Source organism: Glycine max, chromosome 13 (genome assembly GCF_000004515.6).
Source record: "Glycine max cultivar Williams 82 chromosome 13, Glycine_max_v4.0, whole genome shotgun sequence".
Taxonomy (NCBI): Eukaryota; Viridiplantae; Streptophyta; class Magnoliopsida; order Fabales; family Fabaceae; genus Glycine; species Glycine max.
Window position 1 is genome coordinate 31,652,104 of NC_038249.2, and position 21,077 is coordinate 31,673,180.

The 21,077-nt window shown below is 32.1% G+C and overlaps 3 protein-coding genes across 4 annotated transcripts; 1 reads left to right on the forward strand and 2 right to left on the reverse strand.

Moving 5' to 3' along the window:
* Nucleotides 1-3,974: 3,974 nt before the first annotated feature.
* LOC100808808 (probable E3 ubiquitin-protein ligase LUL4) lies at nucleotides 3,975-7,383 on the reverse strand. The gene is made up of 3 exons (XM_014765719.3): nucleotides 6,763-7,383; nucleotides 5,179-5,692; nucleotides 3,975-4,419 (listed from the first exon to the last, which is right to left on the reverse strand). Exons 1-3 carry the CDS (start codon nucleotides 7,248-7,250, stop codon nucleotides 4,306-4,308), a joined length of 1,116 nt encoding a protein of 371 aa, XP_014621205.1. The 5' UTR covers nucleotides 7,251-7,383; the 3' UTR covers nucleotides 3,975-4,305.
* A 1,332-nt stretch (nucleotides 7,384-8,715) lies between these two features.
* On the forward strand, nucleotides 8,716-12,973 carry LOC100809354 (ADP-ribosylation factor-related protein 1). 2 transcript variants are annotated; one of them, XR_417666.4, is made up of 8 exons: nucleotides 8,774-8,950; nucleotides 9,518-9,729; nucleotides 9,818-9,958; nucleotides 11,067-11,175; nucleotides 11,312-11,373; nucleotides 11,875-11,978; nucleotides 12,159-12,595; nucleotides 12,676-12,973. XR_417666.4 is itself a non-coding variant. In XM_003542839.5 (7 exons), exons 2-7 carry the CDS (start codon nucleotides 9,637-9,639, stop codon nucleotides 12,262-12,264), a joined length of 615 nt encoding a protein of 204 aa, XP_003542887.1. In that variant the 5' UTR covers nucleotides 8,716-8,950; nucleotides 9,518-9,636; the 3' UTR covers nucleotides 12,265-12,973. The 2 variants fall into 2 exon arrangements, 1 of the variants encoding a protein (XP_003542887.1); XM_003542839.5 differs by having other exon boundaries at nucleotides 8,716-8,950; nucleotides 12,159-12,973.
* A 1,978-nt stretch (nucleotides 12,974-14,951) lies between these two features.
* On the reverse strand, nucleotides 14,952-15,696 carry LOC106795504 (uncharacterized). Its single transcript, XM_014765721.3, has one exon. The coding sequence runs from the start codon at nucleotides 15,655-15,657 to the stop codon at nucleotides 15,178-15,180; it is 480 nt and encodes a 159-aa protein (XP_014621207.1). The 5' UTR covers nucleotides 15,658-15,696; the 3' UTR covers nucleotides 14,952-15,177.
* Nucleotides 15,697-21,077: the final 5,381 nt, after the last annotated feature.

Sequence of the window (21,077 nt, forward strand, 5' to 3'; positions counted from 1 at the left end):
CTAGATTTTAGCATGGTATGGGAAATTAATAACTAGTGCAGGTGTAGAGAAGCTTTTACCACTAGGGAAAAGTTTTGATTCTTGTAGTACTATTCCCAATCCTTTAATTTTGTTCTATTCTATATATACCTGGGAAATTGTAAGTGATCAACCACATGCTTTAATTTTTACCATTATTCCAAACACAATGGCATTTATAAATAAGCAAATGCTAAGTCAGTCGTGAAAATTGTAGAGAGATGAGCTTTGGATAGTTTGGTACCTTACCCTGATTCTTGGTTTTGAACTTTTGCTAGACCAAAAGACAATCACGTCAAGTTTTTTATTTTTATACATATGTTAGCATATATGGAGCACCGTCTTTGGCTCCAATAAGATCTAATAGCTTAGCTTGTACTTGGTATTTCGTATTCCGAAAGCATATGCATGTGTATGTTTTTCACCTAATACGCACTTAATGTATGTGTGTTTTGGCACAAAAAAATGGTTTATTTTGTGGTCTGATCCTTGTTTGAGTACTTGATCTTCTTCTCACGTTGTTCACATCTATCAAGGGTGTGAAGCTAGTTTGCTTAATGATGAACGAAAATGTGAATAATAGAGGCAATCCAAGTTTCATTATTAACCATAATTAAATCATGTATAGTCTGAGCAATTAATAATTAGAGACATACTTGTAGTGTCTTATAAACCAACTTAAGGTTGAGTGGAAAATTGCTAGATAAGCCAAGAACTAAACAATGATGAGAATTACGCGTGGGGAATTTGATGGCCATAAGATTCTTGCAAGATCCCCTAACTTTACTTCAGGCCGTGCCTGTTACCATTTCCCAAACCGAGTGTTAAACTGTTACATGCATGGGGATTTTGAAAACCAAAGACATTTCATTAGAAACTTTCTTTCTAACCCATTCTGATCAGCATCATCTTTTGCTGGTCCTATATTTGCGTGTATGAATCAATGAATGAAGTTAGATTATGTTTAGAATAAATAATATAGCAATATACGTATCAATGAATGAAGTTAGATTATATTTCCGAAATTTTGTTAAGGATTAATTAAGTTTCTAGTTCTCAAATTATGACATTTTGAATTTTTGGTTCTTAAATTATTTTTTAAAAACATTTGGTTCCTAAATAGTTTTTATTATTAAAAATATTTTGTATGATTCATGTCTTTTGTTAAATTATGAAATGTCATGAAACAAATAGATTAAATGCCACACGTATGTCACGTAAATTTTATTATATTTAGATAAATAATTAGAATATTATTTTATTAAAATACAAAAGAAAAAAAGAAGAATCATTGTTAAATCCTAATGCTCCAAGCACCCATGAATGTACAATAACCACCCATGAGGAGATTTGTGACATGGAACAACAATTCATTCTTCTCATTTACAATCGACAGTGATAATTGTTACCACTTAAGTAAACAATTCAGCACTTAACAAAGATTATTAACAGTAAGGATTATTTATAATAACAAAAAATTATTTAGGGACCAATTTTTTTATAAAAAAAATTTAGGGACTAAAAATTTAAACCCCATAGTTTGAGGACTAAAAAATTAATTAACCCTTTTTTTTACTTTTGGGAATGGTTATTCTAGAAGTAAAAAGTGGAGTGCATTTCAGAATATAATTTTATATTTCAAAATAGACATTCTGGAAGAAAAAAAAAAGTGCAGGAAGCAAGAGCCTACAAATTGGGTAAACAAGCTCAACCAGGAGCAATACGAAGCCTTGACAAAAGACTAGTAACTTCACCATAAAAAGCTGAAAATGAATAGCCTGGCCCAGTTCATCTTAAGTCTGTGGTTAAACTTATCACTCTATCAGATACTCATATTTATAATTTTTCTATTTACACCATTAAACATGATATTAATACCATGGGGTTTTCATCAATGTAATGAAGTGCATATTCCATCAACCTATACATAATATCATACATTGGAAGATACTGTGCGTTATATTTTCGTTAATAAGTCGCTGAGGCAATTACTTTATCTAAAGGTATGCCATCACGTTACTTTTGTTCGTCAAATACATATTATTTTCCTCTTCCTTTATCTTTTATCTTTTCTTCAATGTCACTTATTTCCTTTCTTTTTTTCAACATCTTATTTGTTTGTCTTCCTTTGATCATTTATGCTTTAAAATATGAGGAGGGCCTAGAACATATTTTCTAATGGTCTCTTTCTTATTATTAGTTCAAATTTATTAAAAATTATAAAATTAAGAGAAAGATTCATTATAAAACGTAAAATCTAAAATTTTGTGATTTTTAATAAATTTTAACGCCTTTTAAATTTTAACACTTAAAAAGCAATAATAGTGTTCCATAATATATTTTCAAATTTATGAGGAGTGTGATAAAAAAAATGTGTTTCTAGTTAAGCTTGATGTTCTGAAAACTAGATTCCAAAACATGAAACTCTATTCTGGAACACAATTATTGCTTTTTAAGTGTTGTTTAGAATTTAGTTTCCAAAATGCACACATGATTCCAGAATTTAGTTTCTAGAACTATGATTTTATGTTCAAGAAACTAAAATTCGAAACAGTAATTATAAATTTATAACTCATCAACTATGCTGAAGCGTATGATTCTTACAGCATCAAATTTCGATATGAACTAGTGATGCAGACTGCAGTCATAGTGTAGTATACGACTCTTGCAGAGTTTAATATGAAGTGTTTTTGGAGTCACAAACTCACAACAATGTGTGAAACCCTGAAATTTAAAATGCTTTAGTTTGAAGTGTTGCAATTACGGTGTACTATGCTTGAAGGGGGAAATTCGAAAATGAACCAATTTAACTCGTGATATTGCAGCAGCAGATGGCAGTGTTACATTGCAAGATAATTTGATGAAAGTCTACACTCTACAGCGTCGGAACGCTCAAACGACTGAACCAATTTTGCCGTGTTCAGATTACAATGCTTCAATGGAAGAGTATAAGTTAGAGTACTTCTTATGATAAAGGAGAGTATAGTATTTAACTCCTATAAATATATAGACTCATTTTCTTATATTAAAAAAATTAACATAGAATTATAATATCTTTGGTAAGATAAAGAATGGAGTGCGCTAGCCTCCCTTTTTTTTTTTTTTAAAAAAAAAGAAAAACATAAAGGGAGAATTAACAAAAATTAAGGTAGCAACGAAAATGAAATTTGGAAAGTAGGACTATCAAGATTATTTTGTATATCGTTCAAAGACAGATTTTTTTTTTTATATAGAATGACATTTTGAGCAATAAAAAATACACTCAACAATTGCCCTCAATTTTCTCCTTCAACAAGTCGTTCAAAAGTTTTATTTTTTACATATAAAAATATTATTCCATTACCCACTCATTACCCCTCATAAAAATTCATTTACAAAGACATGAAGTGTTCTCCTAAAGATTAAGCATGAAACATTCTTCTGAAATTGAAAGTCAAGCGAAGATTAAGTTATATTGAAACCTCCTAGTGGATCTCAAAAAACAAAGACCTACAAAGGAGAACGAGACGAAAAACTACATTTAGATGGATTTTTTTTTCTTTAATTCGTGTACCTCTTTGGTCCTTCCAACCAAACAGTACCTTGCAACACATAATATTAATAGCTCACAAACGCTAGTATTTGCAACATACGAGTTATCATTCAGTTGAAGGAAACCACTGCGAGTTTTTTTTTCTTTCAATTCAGCAGGTTTGTTGCTTCTCCGATGAGTGCCAGGGAAAGCTTGAAATGCTGTCTGGAGCCCTTGAAACGGCAAACCAAACACGCTATATCGTGATATATGTTTGGAAAGGTAATGAGAAACGGGACGGGTGGAGGGACAACTCTGGATTAGTTTACATCACATCAATCAATATGTTACATCACACTAATCAGAACACCCAACACCTGGAATTTGTTTCAAACATCTATTATAGATGATAAAATATGAGATAACTTTCAAACATAATCCATTATGCATCAAACCAGGTGTTATTTCATTTCTCCCTTGTTTGGCAAATTACTATGTAAATGATCTCTTAAACACCATTAAGACAAAAACTATGGAAAAATGATCACCTGTACAATAGATGATACGGGAGGAAAAACATTCGATCACTAATGATCTAATTTTCCCTCAAACACATCACACAAAATCTATAAACAGATTATTGACTACAATTTACAAAAAAGAAAAAAACAAATTGCTATATAATAGCTGACTGCAGACATGTAAAAAGGGGGTGAATTTTCTTAAAAGGAATTTATTGGGACTGTCATGCAACTTAGCATCCGAAGGAAAAAATCTCAATGATCGCCATTGTTCACCTTGATCTCTATAAGTTCCTCAATAGACTGACGGCATATAGGGCATTTATTGGATTGAAGTCGATGAGCATTTGCACACTCACTGCACATACACTGGAAAAATACAACAGATGTAATATGAGAATAATCAAATTAGAAAATGAAAATAGAGTTAATTTCGATAAATTTCTTAACAAGTACCCATGGAAGAAGAAAATAAAATAAATTAAAGTGGTAAAGTGAATTAATCTTCTTGCATAAATTAAAATTAACTTGCACACCTTAACTTCTTCAAAAGTCTTAACTTGGCAGAATTTGACATTCTTACCTTGCAACAATACGGTTTTACAATTGAAAAGCTCTCATCAGTTAGAAGTTAATCCAAACTGAGCAATAGTGTAAATAATATACACAGACATGAGACGACATTGCTACTACCTGTAAGGATCTTACTACCGAGCAATTAGTATATTACTGGCCAGGAAGAAACAAAAACACTAGGTATTCATTTCATCCACAGTATAAATGTAAGTGCTGATATTGTGATCTGTGATTTTAAAGAATGTATGTGTGATCACATGACACACTACAAGCTCACAACCTTAAAAACAAATTAAGAGGGGAAGGCAGGAGAGGAAGAAAAGAAAAATTAAGGTAATATAAGAATCACAAAACACCCATTTTACCTTTTAGAAAACCTAACAATGAGCTCATTTTAACATGGGCAATCTTGTGCAAAATACAAACTATGATGTATTCTATGAACCATAACACTGCTATTATCCGCATGAACCAAAACTTGTGCTAATATCTTGGTTTCTTCCTTTAAACCGGTCTATTCTACGTATAAGTAGATTTGAGATGAAATCTTACCATATGTCGACAAGGTAAAACAGCAGTATCCTTTGGTTCAGTCATGCATATGACACACTCCTTCCCAGGATCATTGTCATCAAAATCAGCTGCGGATGAGTTTCCTATTCCATATAACTCCCTCAACTCATAACGAACACCATCAATCCACAAAATCTGCTTAACTACTTTTATTAGGAATGGACCAGCACCATTACTTTTCTCTAAGACACCTTGAGTTATTTGCATGTGAGGGGATGCGTCTAGCAAGGAATCACCAGGAGTTTCATCTTCTGAGGTAGTTTTCAAACTTGTTTCAGCACATATTACTAGAGGAAAGACATCTTCTCCAGGTGAGGGCTTTGAAAGATCATCCAACTCAAAGAAGCCTAGGTCAATTCCTGTTCCTGAAGGCTGAGCAAATTTCTGGCCAACTCCTTTCTGAAAGGGGATTCTGACCGGCTGAAATGCCTCGGGATATAATGGAACAAACCTACATTTTTCTTCTTCCTTGGCAAAGTATAAGATAGTAATGCTGCCAATGACAAATATAAGGAGTAGAGAAATTAGAAAAGCTAAAATGTTTCATAAAATATGTGAATAATCCAATATTCACTCAATCTTCAAATATTATCATCTTACAACAATCATTTCATATGATCAGTCAATCAAAGTAACAAATCAATCACAAATTCAACCCATAAACTGTGGTTTCTCACTGGCATTTCATTGGCACTTGATATTGTATGCTTGCTTTTAATACTTATAGGTTGCTGGATCATCCTATCAGTGGAGGAGAGAAGTTCTTGCCACTAACTAAGCATTTTAATTCAAGTTGAGAGTCAAAATTGGTCCCCTGTCTTAACTCGTAAAAGGTATAACTTTCAGAGTCCAAAAGAATCTATATGATTCTCCAGATTGCTTGACATGATAAATTGGTACTACCGAGCACCTTAGACATAAAGTCCAAATCATTGGTGTTACCAAGACGAACAAATGAAGCAAGAAGGATGTGGGGAAGAGGTTGATCTCAGTTCTTCAAACCCAATCTCGAAATAACTAAAAAACGAGAGGGAAAGGTCAAACAATAGGTGCATTTCAGGGTTTCTAATGCAGAGTGAGATAGCAGCAACTAGAATCACGAAATGGAACACCATTGACCTTGCCCACAATCCAAAGAAACACACTCCCCTACAGCTCCTCTATCACACCCGCCTGGTATTGATAACTATGAATCATAACATATTTTTCTGTAACCTGCATAATGGAAATCTTGCAAATTTCTTTTCAAAATTCACGAGTATTAAAGATATAGTAATTGAATAAACCACCAAGAATTTGATCCTTCTAAGTATTACTCTATCCCCTAAATAGACCCTCAGGTATTGAATATCCATCGGTTCAATACTTCAGTCCCAGAGTTAATATACTAAAATTAAGGGATCAATTTGAGGGGTTTCTCAATTGGGAGTTTATTCTATAGCAATTCAATCAGTATCCTGAGTTTGCGCGTTATCTAAATTCATGAATTGTAAATCAATCCATCCATCCATCCACACAGCGCAGCACTAAATCAAAGGGCTAAGAATGAAGAAAAACCGTTACCTGCCATCGTAGACAGCATCGAAAACGAAGGAGAGAAGATGAAGATCGGGGTTATGGTCGTCGACCTCGAGGCGCAGGGTGTCTTTGTGGACATTGACGTAGTTCCTTATCTTCTTGGCGGTCTGGTGGTCGACGTAGGGCGGAGGAGTGGGGGCAGCAGGACGAGGGACGGGCCACGCGGCGAGCTGGGGCTGGGGCTGGGGGTGGTAGTAATGCTGCGGGTAGTGAAAGCGAGGGGCGAGAGTGGGAGTGCCGTAGGAATTGGGGTTGGAGCTGTAATAGAAAGAAATTGAGTGGGTTTGTGGTGGTGGCGGCGGCGGCATGGGAGGGGGAGGGGCGTAAGGGGTTGCTGAAGGGAGAAAGTAACCTTGCGGCTGCGGTGGTGGTGCAGGGTGGGATTCTGTATGGTAGTAGTAAGAAGGGGGTGGAGGTGGTGGTCGGTTTTGGAGGTAATTGTTTCTTCTTCTGCCACTCCATGAGATACCCATCAGAATCAGAAACAAAGAAAGAAAGAAGAAGATGAAACAAAAAAGAGGTAGCTCCGAATCGGATGCGTGTTGTGAGGGAAAATGATGTCTTTCTTTGCTCTTTCAACGCAAAATACTACTGCTAAGAGGAAACGCCTTGTTATTATCATTTTTTGTCTGAAAATTCTGTTATGTATTTTGAACAAAAATATTTTTGAAATTTTATCAACTATAAATTTTTATTACTTTCTTATTCTTCTTAATCTAGTATTTTTTATCTTTCTTTTAAATTAAATTTTAATATTTTTAAATAAATTATCGTTGATTAAAAAAATTATATCATAATATAATTATTTATCAGAAATTTTAAATATAATATATATTAAAAATAATTATTTATTAAAAAAATTGTGACCACGATTTGTAAAACATTTTTTATTTTCAATCCACTCATTTCATTTTGATAAAATACTTTTTACCAGAGAAAAAAAATTACCAAAATAAGTAGCTCAATTCAACTAAGATGTCCCACAACAAATTTAAAAAAAGTGAGTTTATTTAATTTTTTTATTAATTATATATTATTAGTATAAAATTTATACATAGTAAATTAATAAAAAATTTATTGTCAGTATAATTTTAAAATACTTTTTTTAAAACTCAACATAGATTTATAGTTAGACCACAGCTTGAAAAATAGTGCTTATTTTTTCTTTATTTATTATGACTCTAAAAAATACCTTGAAAATCAAAATGGATTAAAGATACATGCAGTGACGTAATGTTATTCCACTAAACGCGTTTCTGTTTACTAATAGTTTTACTTCTCTTAACCACCAGGCTACCAAGGGATCTAGAATGTTCGAGATAAAAGGAAATCTCAAATTATTTTGATTTTTAAGTCTTACATTTTATTAAATCTAATATAATATTATTAAAGATGTATAAGATAGATCGAAAGAGATTTTTTTTTTAAAAAAAATATCTACAAATAATGTTATTGAGGAAAAAATTATAGATTAAAAAAAAGAACTTATACAAATACTGTTGTTTAAAATAATTATCTTAATTTATAAAGAAGATTAATCAAGTGTTAATATTTTTTTATAAAAATAATCAATTGTTAAAAGTAACTTTGTATCACAGTATAAATTATTTATTACAAATTTTAAATATAACATTTATATATTCAGAAGTATTTATTTATTATAATTTTCTTCAATATATATTTCATTACAATGATTAGAATTTAATGGCAAAGACTTATTTTCTTTGTTTAGGACACAATTTGTCAAACCGTGCCAATGCAATTGCTACTTGCTAGCACTCATAAATGATAATGTAAAAGCATATATTATTATGATTGCAAAAAAATGTTTGTTTCTTCAAGAAAATAAATGTTTGTTAAAAAGAAAGAAACGAATCTGACACACACACACACACACATATATATATATATATATATATATATATATATATATATAATATTGTTAGATTTAAATTAATGTCTAATGATATAGGACGGAAACATTGGTTTAGTATTTTTATATTTTTATTTTATTACATTTTATTTTACTTGGATCCTTAGTTCTTTAGTTCTCCTTCTCCTGCGAGAAACAGAACTTTCAGAAGCGGAATCGCTCACTATTGATCCGATTCCACCGTCATCGGATCTTTCTGCAGCCACCGTCTATCGCACTTCGTTGCCGTCATTGGCGCCGGTAAACCTATTCAACCACTCTTCTTTTCCTTCTTCAATTTCCGGATCTGTTACTACTGAATTGATTCTATCGATTGCGGTGGTTCCGATGGACTGTGATTTTCACAGTCTTGCATCTCTCTCTCAATTTTCTGGAAATTCGAGTCTTATATATGTAAGTAACTTAATGGTGCATGTAGGTGTGTATGAATGAAGTGATAAGAACCTAAGATCTAACGAAGCGTCATTCATAAGCGTCGAATTAGAAACTCGTGATCGGGAAACTACTTAATTGAAAATTAAGGATAAAAAAATCACTCGTTTAGTTGTAATGTTGTTCAATCAAGTTTGTCCATTGCCGAATTGAATATTGGAATTTTTCTGACGAGTTTAATTTTTATGTACTGTAAGGGTTTTTTTATATTTTTTTTTACAATAACTGTCGCCATAATTATGAAAGTCAATAAACTTTCCTTACATTATAGTTTTGTGATTGAATGACAATGTAAAAAATCATTTACACTATTTTTTTTTCAAGTAACTCTGAATCGTGCTTGTTCGAGGCATCTTACAAACTTTGCTTGTGCAGGAATTCTGAATGTTAATGAATTTGTGAAGTAATGATGAGTGGAAGAGCTATCCAATAACATGACATGAACTGCAAATTCTTGTATACTTGAAGGTTAAGACAGCTTAAACAATACAAGGATGTTTTCGTTGTTTTATGGACTATGGAAGTACTTGTTCAGCAAGATGGAGCTTCATGTACTCATTCTGGGGATTGACAAGGCTGGCAAAACGGTAATACATCTTTTAAGTGCCATATATTTAACAATTCACTTAACTTTGTTGTGTTGCTCTGAATTGCTGTATAATGCCTAATTGTTAGACTTTGCTGGAGAAGATGAAGTCGGTGTACTCAAATATAGAAGGCATTCCTCCTGATCGAATTATTCCAACAGTGGGATTGAATATTGGTCGCATTGAAGTGGCAAATAGTAAACTTGTGTTCTGGGACCTAGGAGGTCAGGTATGGAAAAAAAAGGCAAATATTATCTATTTTAAGTCCTGTAAATATGTTACTCGGATGAATTGTTAGTGTAGCTTATGTGCTGCTTGTTTAAACTCTTCCATTCTAGAAGCTCAGTAGCTAAAGCAATCATCATCTACATAGTTGCTGAAGTGTAATTTTCTTATGCTTCTGTATATTTTTAAAATGTGATTAATGAAAGAACAAGATGCTATTTTGCTTTTCAAAATTTCCTTTGGGAAAGCTATCTCTACTAAACTAGTGTTTGTGTTTGTAAAGTTTATGTTCACTATTTTCAGAAATAACAACTACTAGTTCATTAATGGCTATATATGTTGGGTACCAGAGTAACAAAATAATATCTCACAACTAAAATAATAGATGAGAAAATTAGGAATGGACACAATATTTTAACGTGGAAAACCCTCAACGGATAAGGGAAAAACCATGAGCAAGATTAGAGTAATATTTTACTAAGTGGAAGAAAATTACAACCTCTCTAAATATAAGGAGAGAACAATTACACACACACTCTCTCTTGTAATAGGAGAATACAACCCTCACTCAAAGAACTCTCACAAAGAATGGAGTACTATGTTTGTAGTGGGATGCTAAACAAGTGAAATGGGATGGCTATTTATAGGAGTAAAACTCCCACAGCATGTAACTCCCACCTACCCAAGTGTAGAAGTTTTCTACATTCCCATTAATTGTGCCGAATAACTTTTGACTTGTAAACCACAAAATCAGCTTCTGGTACGGTGGTTTTACAATATATTAGAACCGTTACTTGGACTAGGCAATTTGGACCATCAATTTTACCCTATCCCTGTTTAAAGCCTGGGTTTATTTGTTAAATTCGACTATGCTAAAGGAGGATTTGTAATTGAAATTATGCATGGACAACTGATGCAACACTTCATTTTTAATTGTAAGCCTGTATGCTAGCCGGAATAGAATGTATCATTTCATGCGATGCACGTAATTGGCCCCCTGTATACTGTTTTTTCCTGATATTTCGCTTCTTTTTATACCATTCTTTTTGTGTGGTGTTAGGGAGGGTATAAAATATGTAATAAGATAATAATGTAAGTTCCCCTATTGTCAGCCTGGTCTTCGCTCAATATGGGAGAAATATTATGAAGAGGCACATGCTGTAATATTTGTTGTTGATGCTTCTTGTCCGTCACGCTTTGAAGATGCGAAGTCAGCACTGGGTTAGTGAGATTTGATTTTAGTGTTTGCTGATAACTAAATAAATACTTCTTAAAGGTGTTGGCTCGCAGTTGTGATAATGCTAGACATGACAAAAACATGGGACAGTGATGATTTAATAATTGACTTGTTTTCCAGAAAAGGTGCTTCGGCACGAGGATCTGCAAGGAGCCCCTCTTTTGATATTAGCGAACAAGCAGGTGAGTGTAACTATTCTCCCCGTCCTATATAACCTTATAGCATGCCTTATACTCTTGTAAATGTGTCAAATAAATCTAATTTAATCTAGTACTGATTATTCTTGCTGTACATGTTCAATGTCTTGTTTAATATCCTTATCCATGAGGCATTGGTTCTGCTTATCTGAGCACTATACTACGGTTCTGTCAGTACAAGATATGTTTATATATTTCCCTTTGTTTTTTCTTTAGGTGGGTGGGGGATCAGCAAATGATGATTTGTTACCAATAGCATTTCAAATCTTTCTGTTAACCTGGTTCTTTTTTCCGATATACAAGTCAATTTACCCTCTTAACTTCATACTGGAAATTCATGAGTAATATAGTACGATAGTATTCTATCTCATCCATCTATTGAGGTTTCACCATTATTGTGTCCTCATTTGTTGTCATCCCCCTCCTTGTCCTCTGATGAGTGTGTATTTGTGATGCCTGCCTGCTTGACATTCTTGTGATTTGCAGGATATTCCTGAAGCAGTATCAGCTGATGAGTTACCTCAATATTTGGATTTAAAGAAGCTGGATGAAAGAGTTTTCATGTTTGAAGCTGTGTCAGCATACGATGGGTAAGTAGTTGCATCAACTTTCCAAAGTTTAATCTAACTTGATCCGTTATAATTTCAATAAAGATGGAGATATCTGAAGTACATGCTCTTGCACATTGTCTTTGAAGTGAAAAATTACTGTTAGGCATATATCGAAGCACAGGCACTTAACTGAAGAGATTTTCTTTTGAAATGTTGCAGAATGGGGATTAGGGAAAGTGCAGAATGGTTGGTGGAGGTGATGGAGAGAAGCAAGAGGACTGAAATGTTAAGAGCGAGGGCAGGTGCAATGGGTGCAGGTCCCTAGAAGGGTCTTACATTAAACTGAAGTTATTTCTCGGTTCCTTTATATAGCTTTGTAAATCCAAATTGAATTATACATGATTAAAAGTCAGTGAGCTGAAAAGGTAAAAGAATAACTTGGTGTTGCATTAAACTGAGCCTTGAAATTTGATGCCATGGTTTAATTTGTAATACAGCCGTTTCATGAGAGGCTCAGTCTCCACTCTCCAGTATCTCTTAGAGCAATTTTTCTTCTGACATGCCTTGTAAAAGCAATCTGTGAAATGATGGGCTGTGCCGGAGGGTTTTCTGCTTCTGCCTCCGGGCATACTTTTGTCAACCCTAAATTGTAATTGGTACGGTTTCTATTTGACTGTATTAATTTACTTTCCTATCTGTAACATTGTATAAGCACTGCTCTGCCATATTGTTCCAGGTACTTGCACTTGGTATTCGGAGCATATATGGTATATATGCAAAGGGACACTTGGGTTGTAGCCAAAATTTTATGGGAGTAGTGTGATTGGGGTGGATGTACTTACGTTTGATTTCCATGCGAGTCATGCCAGAGGAAAAGTTTGGTTTAACTCTGGAAAAAGGGCAGAAACAACAAACAGAACTAAACTTTCTTGGTAGGTCATTCACCAATATTATTTCGCAATGCGTGTCAAGTATTTTGTCTTCTCTCGAGAAAAAACGTAGTTATAAAACTGATTTCTTCTCAGGTCTCCAAATTTAAACCATTGTAGGTGTTTATTACATGCTTAACTACGCCCGACGGCTGACTCTAACTAATATTTTGACGAGACTAATTTTGAAATTTTGGTTTGGCTAGATCACAATTCATAACCCGACTAATAATCAAGTTGTGTTAGCCCTAACTCGTTTTGAGTAGTGTGAAATATATAAATTTGTTTGGATTATAGATAGGTAGGGTTCAACTTTTATTTTTCTTCTCTTAAAAGGAAAAATTATGCTAAACTCATTTTTTGACAGTTTTTTGAAATAAATAAATAAATTATGCCAATAATTTTTTGAAAAAAAAAATAGCTTTTCTTTTCTCTCTGACCTCCTCTCCTCTCTTTTAAATAGTTTTTACTTTATTTTTGAACTTTTTATTTTAACTTTTAAATTTAAAGTAACTTAAAAAAACTGCCGAATATTAATCATAATCAAGTCATAAATATTTTTTGCTGAATACTCAAATTAGTCTGAAAAAACTATTGGAAGCATTTTGATTCCTATAAAAAAGAGAAGAAAAAAAAACTAACCATTTAATCCCTCAATATATGAATATGGGACATATTTGTAATTATGAGGAATCATTTAATGACTCATTTTCCTTCAAAAACTAAATTAGTTCGAGTGACTTTATTCAAGGATCTATATTAAGTATTTAATATCAAATTTTAGTCTAACAAGACTTGACTTTAGTAGAAGGGACTGACTTGCTAGCCTCTCACAAAGCGATAAGTTACAATTTAAATCCCTATTGCTAGGAGAGACACCACATTTATTGTTTGTCTTACTCTGCAATGCCATAAACATAATCATCGACTATAAATGATATTCCTTCCGATATTTATTATAAGTTCTAATTAATTAAATTCATCAGATGAAAAAAATTGGTTAATTTACTTGAGAGTATTAATTTTGTTCTAAGTAATATTTGTTTTTCAAAACTATTTATAGAGGTAATGAAAGGAGTATTTAACAAATTTATTAACTAAATTCATAAGAACTGAAAGAAGTATTCATGGTAAACAAAAATAGAGGAAATGAAATTGTCTGGCTTGTAACATAACCAAAACTCAACTAAGAAAAGGAATCTGTTTTCTAAAATCTGAAACCCAGTTCTCATTATACCTTCAAGTCAGTATGGATATTGGACCAGGTTGGATCTTGAACAATTAGAGAAATGTCATTCTTTGCTTTTAGTAAGCCTTATCTAGAAGCTGTTGGATGAGTTTCACCTTGACTTAAAACAAACCAATGAATTTGTTGCTAGAAGGATGAAGTACCAAGTTGACAAATATATCATTCACTGTTCAAGAGAAGTCATGATCTGTGTTTACTATTGCCTTTAACAATCCCACTCTTTTAGTTAGTTGAAGTGTATCACTATCACGTTTGTAACACACTTTCTTCTGTTAGTTAAAATTTATGAAAGACTACAAAATTACTAGTGGAACTCATTAAGTAAAAAGACTCATAATTGTGATTTTCAATAAATTTCAACATTTATTGCTGTTTTACTGTTCATATAATTGAAAAAAAAGAAGTTTGGTAGCCTTGGTTAGCCTTGAATTCCATGTACCGATGTCTGAAGTTAAGTCATTTCTCAAAGTTGGCAAACCAAAATTAGGGCCCTGCACATAAAAATCGGAGTAAAATACATCTGCTGTTTTTGCAATCAAGGTAAATAAATTTGAGTCTTACCTGGACGTCGAACTCTACTATAAAACATTTTTGTCCAAGGACACATGTACCTTCTCTGCATATAGCTTCTTGTACAGTCAAAGATGAAAAACAAAAATTGAACGTTAATTTAATTTCAGAAAAGCTGAGAAGTAATTCTTGGTACTTACAGAGACATTGACACAGTAAACCCGTTAGATTTAAAGTATGATTCATCATTCTACAACATTGACTCCCAATTGACGATGTGTTATGACAAAAACAACATACATTAAGTGGGTTAAAGAACAACACTTTCAAAATCAGTCTCCTGAGTGACTTTTGATATATCTTCAAGGAAGTGGATACAGAAAATCTTACACTTTTTCAGTACATTAGCTAATAATTTACCATGCTCATGGACCTATATTGCATTTTGCAATTAATAACATCCAATTAAGGAAAGCAAGAAGTAAACTTTTATTTCCTACCCATGACAAATTAAACTAGTGAAATAATTAAGCAAGAATTACACTCAAATTCAGCAGAAATCTGGCCTAGTTCTCTTGAGAACTGAAATGCAACCTCTTTGCTGATCCCTCAAGATCCTGATCTCAGAAGAATCCCTCAAATTCTCAAGGCTAATATACTGCTGTTTAACCATCCTCATGGAACCACCCCCTATGTCATGAATCCAAACATAAGGGTGGCAAGTTTCATCATAGTAATACAGCAAACTCTTCAATCCCCCACCATCATTGCCACTCTTACCAGGCATATATGCCTTGTATATGCGTTTACTTCTCAGCCTCTTACATGACCCTGGCTTCAAAGTGTGAACCTTCTTCAGTATTGATCCCACCCTTATCTGCAGCTCCACTGGTCGATCACTGAAGTTCCAGATCCTTGTCCCTAATCCATAGGCTTGAGTGTGGTCATAGCAGCCATCGAAGCAACCACCAAGAGATAGAAGGCTCAAACCTCTCACTTTCCCCATGAGAGTTTCTAACTCCTTAGTCATCTTAAGCTTCCAATCAAGTACCAACGCACGTTTTTATACTACAGGAGCTCCATTTATATGTATATAAATTGCACCAAAAGATACCCATGTAATAAATTTGAGTTCATTTGCAATATTTTGTCAATAGTATATGCATTACGAATGTAACATAATGTAGATTAGTTTTGTTATATTTTACCATTAGTTTAAAATTCATATCAACATTGATTTCTTTTAGAGTATGTTTGAATGAGGGAATTTAAAATTCTGGGAAATTTTAAATTCAAAGAATTTTAAATACTTTAATTGAAATTATTTTATTTTCAAAATTGTGTTTGGATAAAAAAAATTAAAATTACGAAGGTGAAAGAAAATGAATGCAAAGAGAAGAGAAGATATGGTTGATGTACTTTCAAAGAGAAGAATATTGGCGTGGCATAGGGAGTCGCAGGGGAATCGGGACACAACGGCGTACACCACCATACCCGACCACAGCATTCAGTCAACGGCGCAAGGCATGACGAGTACCTCCACCGCGTGATAGGCAACAACGGCTATTCCCTTGACTGATAGGTGCAGTTCTACGTGTCCCCCTACGCCCGCATCCGATCAACGCTCTGCGAGCTCAGACGGTGTTTCTTGAAGAAGAGTATCATCGGCATGAGAGAAGAGTCGCGAGTTCGAGAATGGAATTTCAGGAACTTTCAGGAGGATGAAAGTTATAAAGGAAATACACGAACGTTTTGAAAGGTTCTTCTATCAAGAAGATGATTTCAATTTCTCGTCTTTTATAAGGAAATTAAAATTTCACATTTTTAGTCGATCAAAATTCTGTTTTAAGATTCCAAAATTTTAATTTCTTCATAAAAAAAACACAATCTTAAGATAATAATATAATTTTTTAGACTCACAATGTATAGAAAGTAACTCATTAAGAGTGAAATGTATTTGTTCATATAATTTAAATTTATTAATTTTTATGATAAGTATATTAAAAGTCACAAACAATTATTTCTCATCGATTCATCATATAATTTCTTTTAGACTAATAATTCATAACCTTGTGTTTGGATAAAGGATTTAAATTTTTTTAAGAAATTCAAATATACAACATTTTAATTGCCTTGATTTAAATTTCTTTCATTTTGTAAATATTTTGTTTGGCGGAAGCAATTCAATTTCTTGTATTTTAATTTCCTTGTTTGGATAAAGTAATTCAATTTCAATAAAATTTAAAATTTTGTTTTTAAATATTTATTTAAAATTATCCCAATCAAATCATCAATGCTTCAACACACAAAATTATCTAACCAACTTCATATAACAATAATAGTATTAAATCTAGATATATTATAAAAATAAAGATAAAACATATATAATTTCCTTAAATATAAGACAAAGTCCATATAAATAAATAAAAACGGAGAGAAGACAAGGTTAGTATAATTTACTCAAAAAATATATCATATTATGAGTGTGTATATATTATTTAATATATTTATTCTATATCATGTTATAAATTAAAATACATAATATGAATATGTATTTTTTTATACTGTTTTCATTTTTTCAATTAGATATTCTTAATATTATTTTCATGTTAAAAAAATATATGTAACCTTAATGCACAATTTGGTCACCTTCTGGTACTCGTAGTGATCCTCACCCACCGGCCACCACCAATGACATTCCAAACCCCACTACCCTCTCAACTCCACACGCAGTTTCCCACTCTCATCTCTCCACATGCCGCCACCTTCTCCCCACCTCCACCAACAATCCATCCTCGACGAACGCCTCATCCTCGATCAACTCTCCCACCTTTTCCCCACACCCACTCCCAAATGTAAAAATCCGTTGACGTGTTTTTACCCTCGAAGACAACCTGCGCCGAGTCTTCCTCTAGAAGCTAAACAGCTAGGCTGTAATCCAAAACGTTGTGTGCATGCCACCACAATTAAAATTCATGCTACCACAACATTCACTTCGCTGCCTTGGATTCGGATCCTCGTATGCACAAATACCTTCGCGCGCGGAGGTGTATCTCATGACACTACCGAGCCTCGCTCTCGTGGTTTTCGTAATTGAAGATCGAGTGTGAGAGAGAGAACAACTGGCCTAGGTGAGAGGAGAGAATTTGAAATTTTTACCCATTAGGTAAAATTTCAATTCCTATAATTTTAATCTATTAAAATTCTTTTAAAAATTAAAATAAATTTAAATTTTTTGAAATCTTGTATCCAAACAATTGTTATGATAAGGATATTTCAAATCCATTAAAAAAATAAATTATCTTATTTAAATATCTCATCCAAACACATTAAAAGTTAAACTCTTTTGTCAATGTATTAAGTTATTTAATTTGAACTCTTTCTTATGGCTCGCACAAACACAAGCGGTTGGTAAACTTTTTCTGCGGCTGTGATCATAAAATAACCCAAAACAGATTATGTTGAGACGTGTACTTTAGTCTTAGAACCCTCACGATGATAGAATATAGCTTATCCCCTCCATCAAGGAAATGGTAGGGTCCAATAAACCCCCAAATTCAACACAACAAGACAGTGGAAAAGTTTAGTTGCACTGACAAAACTTAAAAAAAGAATCCTAGAAAATGGATTTTCCTTTGATTCTTGGGGTAGGAAAAAGAGGCTATTGGGTATTGCCACTTATACAAGGCATTCACAGATTCATGATGAGGCAGCATATGGTGTTGCCCCACCTTTTATAATAAGGGGTGTCTTTTATTTAAGTTAAGGTTCTAGATGAATGGCCTTCCCTTCTCATTTTTTTGGACTACACTTCATATATAGTCAGTGGAACATGTGACATTGGAATGACCAAGGATGAGTGATTCGGAATAAAGCATAGAGAGTAAAATTACAATATATGCATGCTAATTATGTATTTAGAAAAAAGTAATTTTCTTTACTTCATTTCATGATATAAATAAAATAAAACAAAAAATAGCAGAGGGTCTTGCATTAATTATTAATTTGGTGTATGTGGATAAAAAAAATTGATCTTATGCATATATTTTTTTATATTCGTCCCCATCATGGCATCATCTCTGCTACCTAGAGAGTTATTCTAAAATATAAGAATAAAAAAAAATCCATCACATAGGACAATATTTGATCCTTAATTATTCATGTCTATATTTAATTATATATGCTATTATTTGAACAGATTGTGTATTATTAATTTATTAACGGCAACCACAAATCAAAAACAATTTTACGTATGAAGAGTGTACATGTGTAACTAATATATATATATATATATATATATATATATATATATATATATATATATATATATATATATATATATATATATTCCTACGTAAATGTATTAATCGTATCATTGCTCATATGATTATAGACATAAAACAGAAGAAAGAACAAAAAACATGCAATATCTACTCAGATTTGCTAATATCTAAATGCAATACGCATCTAATGATCATGCTATGCATGGGAAGTTGACAACCAATCAACCATCTTACCAGGATTTGAATTTGATACTCACAATTCTTAAATAAAATAAAATAATCCGTATATATAATAAAATTATCACTTATCAGGATAGACAGATCTTACAGCCATCTAACGACAACCATAGCGTTGTTGTGACCTAGAATTACCTTGTGGTCCTATTGCAACATGCAAGGATATTCTCTACACATGATTAACAAAGGGATTGTGGCGTTACCACCTCTCTTTAGCTGAGCTAATTTTTCACACAATTTTTGCATGAACTTTTGTGTACAAAATCTGCAATGAAGATATTCTCTAACAAGATAGATCTCATATATGGTCATCAAATTACACCCACAATCTCTCAACTTCATATCATGATGTTTTATAATAATTTTTATACATTCATTTTTCTCTTTATCTTTCTCTACTTTATTACTCATTTTATTTCATATTTCTGACCCTTTGTTTTTTCTATCTCACTCATAATTGTAAAAACTAAAAAACATTGTACAATCTTGTTGTGTCAATAAGAGTCATGATGCACCTTGTACAGCGCTATGTAATTCCTAACTTTTTAATATTAATACATATATTTGCCTTTCAAAAAAAAAATGATAACCGTATGCCCTATTTTAGGGTGTACATAGATGGAAGAAATAAATAGAATAAATAAATAAAGAGAAAATGATATATGTATAGAGAGAGATGAAGTGAAAAAAATAGAAGAAAAAATAAGTGTATGATTATCATTATTCTATTAAAATATTTTTCTTCGTAGAAAAAATTACCTAGTGGTCCAATACTCCAATTGCAGAATATATATTTTCTATAAATGACAAAAGGGATTGTTTGTCTTACACCTCTTCTTTCTCTCTTTTTAGTTGTGTTATATATATATATATGATTATCAAACTCGAGAGTTTACGCGGGTGAAAGTTTTATAAATTCGATTCATGAATTTAACTCGTAGACTCGTAAGAGTCTACTTCATATAAAAATAATAATAAAATATTTATAAATAACATATTAATTAAACATTTCAACAATATAATAAAATAAAACAGTAAATCATAAACTTCAAAATATTTAAATAACCAAGTCTAGTACTAATACATTAGACAATAACTTGTAGATGTTATAGTAGTAGTAGCTCATTCTCATGAAGGGTTTAATGTTATTAGAGAACAAGGGTTTGATATTATTACATGTTAGAATTTTGTATTTAAGAATAACACATTAAATGAAGGTATGTTGAATGCTAAACAAATAAAAAACAATAAAAAAAATGACTTAATTTTGATTTAATTTTTTTAACTTGTTAACTCGTTGACCCGAGAGTCTACCGAGTTTACTTAGAGTTTACTGAAGAGTAAACTCGTAGAGGACAAATATATATATATATATATATATATATATATATATATATATATATATATATATATATATATATATATATATATATACACACACACACTTAACTATTGTGTTGAATCAATTTTTTTTTGCTGATGCTTGTGTTGAATCATATATTCGGCTCGTGATTACTTTTTTAATTAATTTTAGTTCAATGTTAATGAAAAATTACATCATCGTCTACATCATTCTAATGTGTTTGATATATGATATATCATATAATTATTAATTAACAGCGCCAAACTCATTATAATAAATGTTAACAAAAATTAAATAAATTGTATAGAAACTGTTTTTTACCTATTTGACAACATCAAAATTAAATTCAATACAAACATAATTTAATCTATTTATTAAATTAGAGTACACTCTCTTGCGATGATTTAAAAAATAATTTTTTATTTGACTTGATTTGCTTTAACTTAATTGTACATAACTCTTTTAATTTATATATTCTTTAAGTTTTACATGAATTATATATGAGAGTGCAAGTCATTTATACTTCAATCACAAACCGTCATTAATGATAAGCTAAAATGATTTATA

Excerpts from the sequence above, each read along its gene's own strand:
- LOC106795504 (XM_014765721.3), bottom strand. The coding sequence starts at position 15,657 with ATGACTAAGGAGTTAGAAACTCTCATGGGGAAAGTGAGAGGTTTGAGC.
- LOC100808808 (XM_014765719.3), bottom strand. The coding sequence starts at position 7,250 with ATGGGTATCTCATGGAGTGGCAGAAGAAGAAACAATTACCTCCAAAAC. Across the intron at positions 5,693-6,762 it reads GATGCTGTCTACGATGGCAG|CATTACTATCTTATACTTTG; the intron begins GTAACGGTTTTT and ends TGTCATTGGCAG. Across the intron at positions 4,420-5,178 it reads TTTTACCTTGTCGACATATG|TGTATGTGCAGTGAGTGTGC; the intron begins GTAAGATTTCAT and ends GTATTTTTCCAG.
- LOC100809354 (XM_003542839.5), top strand. The coding sequence starts at position 9,637 with ATGTTTTCGTTGTTTTATGGACTATGGAAGTACTTGTTCAGCAAGATG. Across the intron at positions 9,730-9,817 it reads TTGACAAGGCTGGCAAAACG|ACTTTGCTGGAGAAGATGAA; the intron begins GTAATACATCTT and ends CCTAATTGTTAG. Across the intron at positions 11,374-11,874 it reads TGATATTAGCGAACAAGCAG|GATATTCCTGAAGCAGTATC; the intron begins GTGAGTGTAACT and ends TGTGATTTGCAG.